The sequence below is a fragment of the Austrofundulus limnaeus genome, unplaced genomic scaffold (assembly GCF_001266775.1).
Source record: "Austrofundulus limnaeus strain Quisiro unplaced genomic scaffold, Austrofundulus_limnaeus-1.0 Scaffold443, whole genome shotgun sequence".
Taxonomy (NCBI): domain Eukaryota; kingdom Metazoa; phylum Chordata; class Actinopteri; order Cyprinodontiformes; family Rivulidae; genus Austrofundulus; species Austrofundulus limnaeus.
The window spans coordinates 204256-210047 of NW_013952845.1; the positions used below are offsets into that span (position 1 = coordinate 204256).

At 37.9% G+C, this 5792-nt stretch overlaps 1 protein-coding gene across 1 annotated transcript in view; it reads right to left on the bottom strand.

The window, feature by feature from the left end:
- Window positions 1–5792, bottom strand: part of tmem163a (transmembrane protein 163a) — a 65336-nt gene that overhangs the window by 7535 nt on the left and 52009 nt on the right. Inside the window, exons 3-5 of the mRNA XM_014024872.1 lie at window positions 5001–5044; window positions 3443–3534; window positions 213–309 (exon numbers count right to left, since the gene is read on the bottom strand). Coding sequence (XP_013880326.1) covers window positions 213–309; window positions 3443–3534; window positions 5001–5044 — 233 coding nt within the window. The remainder of the gene's footprint in view (window positions 1–212; window positions 310–3442; window positions 3535–5000; window positions 5045–5792) is intronic.

Sequence of the window (5792 nt, forward strand, 5' to 3'; positions counted from 1 at the left end):
GGTAAAGTTCTCATTTTTTTAATTTAATTGGTGCTTTTTAAGTATATTTATTTTTATTGATTCATTTATATATTTCTGTTTTTATTTCTTATTAAGTTAGATTCGGTCCCCCATATTTTTCCCCTCTCTGTCTAGACTTCATGAGTTGGTAAAAAAAAAATGGTGAAAATTAATCATTTCAAACGTACAATTCACTGTGTCACACTTCTTACCACTTTTGGAGGCATCCTTGTTGCCAGATCATGAATGGCTTTTCCAAGAATACACAGGGAGGAAAGAACAAACACAATCCCCAGGATGACACACGCTCTGAAGACACACACACAGTAAAGAGAAAAAAGTCTAAAACACAATTATTATACAGAGGATGAAGACAGAGCTGGATGGAGTAACAGCCAAGTCATCCTTAGGCACTCAAAAATGAAAGGTCAGGAATTTCATGCTGTTACATAAAGTTCTGAACGTTACCCACAATTACACATACACACAAATCATTAATGTCAGAGGTTCTCAGGATGATTGTCTGTTCTATTTAGAGTGCTGTGTTCTATCAGAACAACCAGGACCTTATTCAGAGGGAATAATCTTTCTTCTTACAGTTTTGAAGTTGGTGTCAATTAGGCAACATGTCCCTTTGAAGATAAGCTCGTTTATTGTTTCTACGCAGCTTCGTGTTACAAGAGCTTGTCTTATTTTGACACGTCGCTGGGTACAGATCACAAAATCAGTCTCCCTGCAGGGTGGAGACAGATTCTCAGCAGATCCAGTAAAGCGGGGACTTTCATTTCTCTCAGTTTGTTTCTGATTTTGATTGTAGCCTCTATGGTGGCAAAGTAATGCCAAAACTCTTGTGAGAGTAAACGAGATCCCGCACGAGCAAATTAATATCCAAGTGAGTAAAAATGATAATTGTGAAAGGGGAATGCAGATTTCTACAAGCTGCTTGATAGTGCACACTTACAGCGGGTAAAATAAGTATTGAACACGACAACATTTTTCTCAGTAAATATATTATTAGAGGTGCAAATGACATGAAATTTTCACCACATGTTGATAACAACCCAAGTGATCCATACATACAAAGAAATCAAACCATAAATGTCCAGAAATGAAGTTATTTGTAATAATGTGGAATGGCACAGGGAAAAAGTATTGAACACACTTACTGAAATKTATCTAATACTTTGTACAAAAGCCTTTGTTGTCAATGACAGCTTCAAGACGCCTCCTGTATGGAGAAACTAGTGGCATGCATTGCTCAGGTGTGATTTTGGCCCATTCTTCCACACAAACAGTCTTCAAATCTTGAAGGTTTCGTGGACCTCTTCTATGAACTCTGATCTTTAGTTCTTTCCATAGATTTTCTGTTGGATTCAGGTCAGGTGATTGGCTGGGCCATTCCAGCAGCTTTAGTTTCTTTCTCTGAAACCAACTGAGAGTTTCCTTGGCTTTGTGTTTGGGCTCATTGTCTTGCTGAAATGTCCAGCCACGTTTCATCTTCATCATCCTGGTAGATGGAAGCAGATTTTTATCAAGAATGTCTCTGTACATTTTTTCATTCATTCTTTCTTCAATTATTTGAAGTTTGCCAGTCCCATATGCTGAAAAACAGCCCCACACCCTGATGTTCCCACCTCCAAACTTCACTGTTGGTATGGTGTTTTTGGGCTGATGTGCAGTGCCATTTGACCTCCAAACATGATGTGTATTCTGGCATCCAAACAGTTCAATGTTGGTCTCATCTGACCAGACTATATTCTCCCAGTATTACACAGGCTTGTCTAAATGTTGTGCAGCAAACTTTAAAGGAGCTTCAACATGCTGTTTCTTCAGCAGTGGAGTCTTGCGTGGTGAGCGTGCATACAGGCCATGGTGGTTCAGTGCATTACTTATTGTTTTCTTTGAAACAATCGTACCTGTTAATTCCAGGTCTTTCTGAAGCTCTCCACAAGTGGTCCTTGGCTCTTGGACAACTCTTCTGATAATTCTTTTCACTCCTCTGTCAGAAATCTTGTGAGGAGCACCTGGTCATGGTCGGTTTATGGTGAAATAATGTTCTTTCCACTTCTGAATTATGGCCCCAACAGTGCTCACTGGAACCTTCAGAAGTTTAGACATTCTTCTGTAACCGATGCCATCATTATGCTTTGCAACAATAAGGTTGTGAAGGTCTTGAGAGAGCTCTTTACTTTTACCCATCATCAGATGGTTCTTGTGTGATACCTGGCCATCATTTGGGACTGAACCAGCTGATATTAACTTGCACTGACAAGGGGCAGGCTTGCTTTCTAATTACTGAGAGAGTTCAGCTGGTGTCTTGGCTTTACATGCCTTTTTACACCTTCCTTTCTTCATGTGTTCAATACTTTTTCCCTGTGCCATTCCACATTATTACAAATAAYTTCATTTCTGGACATTTATGGTTTGATTTCTTTGTATGTATGGATCACTTGGGTTGTTACCGACATCTGGTGAAAATTTCATGTCATTAGCACCTCTAGTAATATATTTACTGAGAAAAATGKTGACATGTTCAATACTTATTTTACCTGCTGTATGTTAAGTATTAGCTTAGGTGAGGTTTACAACTATATTCTGGTGGCAGATAGCAACAGCAATATAAGGTAAGTTGCTAAATATTTTAAATAAATGTTAAGGATATGACATGTTGTGTGACACCCAGAATATTATACATTACAAGACATAAATAACCTACTTTCTGACAATGGTCTGCCATGTAGCTGTCCAGCTGTTGTATACTTGCAGTTTGTTCAAAAAAGTTTCTTATAAAAATGCTGTCCGGCCAAAAGGAGGACAGGTATTGTCTTTGTGTAGTAACAGAACGCCAACTGGATCCACCCACCCACTGCCAAAAGTGTTGCGAGCGAACAAGCAGGAGGAAGCTCCCACAAGGGGAGAAAATGTGCGCCCAAGATCAGATCTCTATTTACGCTTACAGAAATCTGTATTCCCCTCTTGCAGGTATCATTTTTTTCCTCACTCAGATATTTATTTGCATGCATGGAATGTTAATTTTCTCGAACGGGATCTTCGAGAGTTTTGGCATGATTTTGTCACCATAAATTCTAATCCTAAATTTGTCGGAATTCGTAGATAAGGATTAAATTGGCATCTTGGTCTTTCATTACTGGTGCCACACCTGAGCTGAATCATGGTGTTCTTGTTWGAGAAGCAGGAGTCTCTGTGCAGGCTGACAGCTAATTAATAAAGTCCATAATACACAGTGACAGACATTTACTTTGCTCAATAAGAAGACAGCATAAAAACAACATTTTAAATTGATGCGGGGATGTCTGACGTGATTCAAAGCTTATTAGAACAATTCATTTCTTCAAACAAAATTTCAAATGTCACCTGAAAATAACTGACACTGACTTGAGCTTGTATTGGATTGTTTCACGTTTGACTGGCTTCTACTCACATGTACTCCCTGTGTGCAGAGTGCACAGCCGCCGCATTGCTGTAGCGCCATAAGACGATGGCTGACGACATGACGTCCAGCGTGGCGTCAAACTACAGCAAAAACAGAGACGGAGGTGAGAGAAAAACTGGAAAAAAAATTGTGAAGTCATCAGCTAAGTTACAAAATCAAAAAAACTACAAACACATAAAATGAGGAGGATAAAAAATGTGTTTTGTACATTGGGAACATGGTCTTGAAACAATTTAAATTATCTTGGTCACCTTTTACCACATGTGATTAGCACCAAATTATACAGCGTGCCACATAAACACATTTTTTATTTATATGATTTGGCAAAGCACTTTGTTGATACATTATTTAGCACGATTTCATTTATTTTTTATGTTTATATATAACGATTTTATCCAAACTGTTGGAAAATATATTAAAATATGAGTTTATATTAAAATGTACAGAGCCCGCCAGAGGACATGGGAGATTTTTATTCTTTTGCGTTCCCTCGCAAAAGTCATTTATCACTGTTGTGCCTGCCGGTTTATTAACACATTCACGTGTTCACCATTAGCGAGTTAGCCTACTGCTTTAATTCAGCTTCAGAATGAATATATCACACAACCACGCATGGAAGTATGTCATATGCCGATATTTTAACACAGTGCAGCCATGCAACATCAATGTCAATTTCACGAACTTGTGGCGACACGTCCTGTTTTGGTAACTGGATATTTCAAAATAAAAGCCTGATTTAATTCATTTCATATACAAAACAAACCTTTGTGAGGTAATGCAAAAGTATTGCAAGGTAACGCAAAAGTATTGCGAGGTAACGCAAAAAAAGTTTTGCGAGGTAATGCTAAAGCATTGCTAGATAATGCAAAGATATTGYGAGGTAACGCAATAGTATTGTGTGGGAACGCAAAAGAAAAAAAAAATCCCCGTGTCCCCTTGTGGGCTCCGTAAAAATGAAAAGCAACAATTAGTGAGTTTGGAGTAATTCATTTTCCAGTGATCAATATCAATATCATTTCAGTTTTTAATTATAATAAGTGCATTGTTGGCTTTAATCATCRTGTTAGAAAAAAGCTACAGATAATYTGATGCTTTGCAGGTTTCCCACTTATTAAACAGAGGAGCATTTGTAAATTAAAATCCAATCAGTCGTAAAGAGGTAGCAACAGCAGACCCAGTTTTCTAATAACCGTAGGCTGATCTCATTTCCCATCAAAATGGGGATTTATTCATTTTCATTTTAGCGTTATTAAGTTTTGCCTTTTTTCTGCTAATAGCAAGCTCGATCATTTTCTTGACAATGAAAAAAAATCARTTAAAAAGAAAATGAAAGCAGGTAGGAGCCTGAAGTCTTATTTTGCAGACACAATAAGCTTCTTGACATTCAACCTCAGCTCCTTGCCGAGTCCATCTTCTCCCCTCAGTTACTGTGGCAACAAAGGGAGCATTAACGCTTTGGTGCTGGGATTCATTAATAAATCACTGGCACCCCGGTTCGGACTAATTGATCAACACAAAAGGAGGAAAGAGAGGAGCCAGGACTCACAGCAAATCCAAAAGCTGACGCGCTGTGTCTCATGAAGGAAACAGCTGTGGAGACAGAAAACATCAGTGAATTATGTCATCAGAGACGGTTGATGATTCAACGTAATGTTTTCTCTATTGGCAGAATAGATTCATAAACACAACAGTCATCATGTTTAATACACCTCAGCACAAAAAAACTGTAAAAAACTCAAATAAAAAGCTTTTTTAAATTTATACCAGCTTAAACAAAACAGAAAAACAAGGTCAACAATGACAGAAAGTATCAGTCATGCACGGTTGTGGAAGGTTAATCCTGCCACAAAATTTAGTTTCCGTTGAGTCAGCGTTGAACCCTCCAGCCCTCCGTTGTATTGAATGTTTTTGTTTGTCCAACAGCTAATTATTAAATAAAAAAACAGCTCCTTAAACAAGACAGTGACCCAAAGAACAGCAGCAAAATCCATCCTGCTTCATCCCTTCAGGATTATGGGAGGTCACTGGCATAGGTGTATTTGCATGGGGTTAGGGGGGGTTATGACCCCCACTATAATTTGATCCAGTCAATATAACCCTTTCAATGAAATGACATCATTTGCTCAAACACAATAAAAGTGAACTGGAGTTTTAATCACGTATCAATAATAATTTGCTTTGATCCAGTCAATAATTCACTACTATTTGTTATTGATGATCATCACGAGGAGCTCTTAATATTAAGATTTAATCAGGCAGTCAAATATTCACATATATGTATTTTTTTATTATAATTCAAGGTGAGTCATGCAAATTTATAAACAATTACCCCCCACCC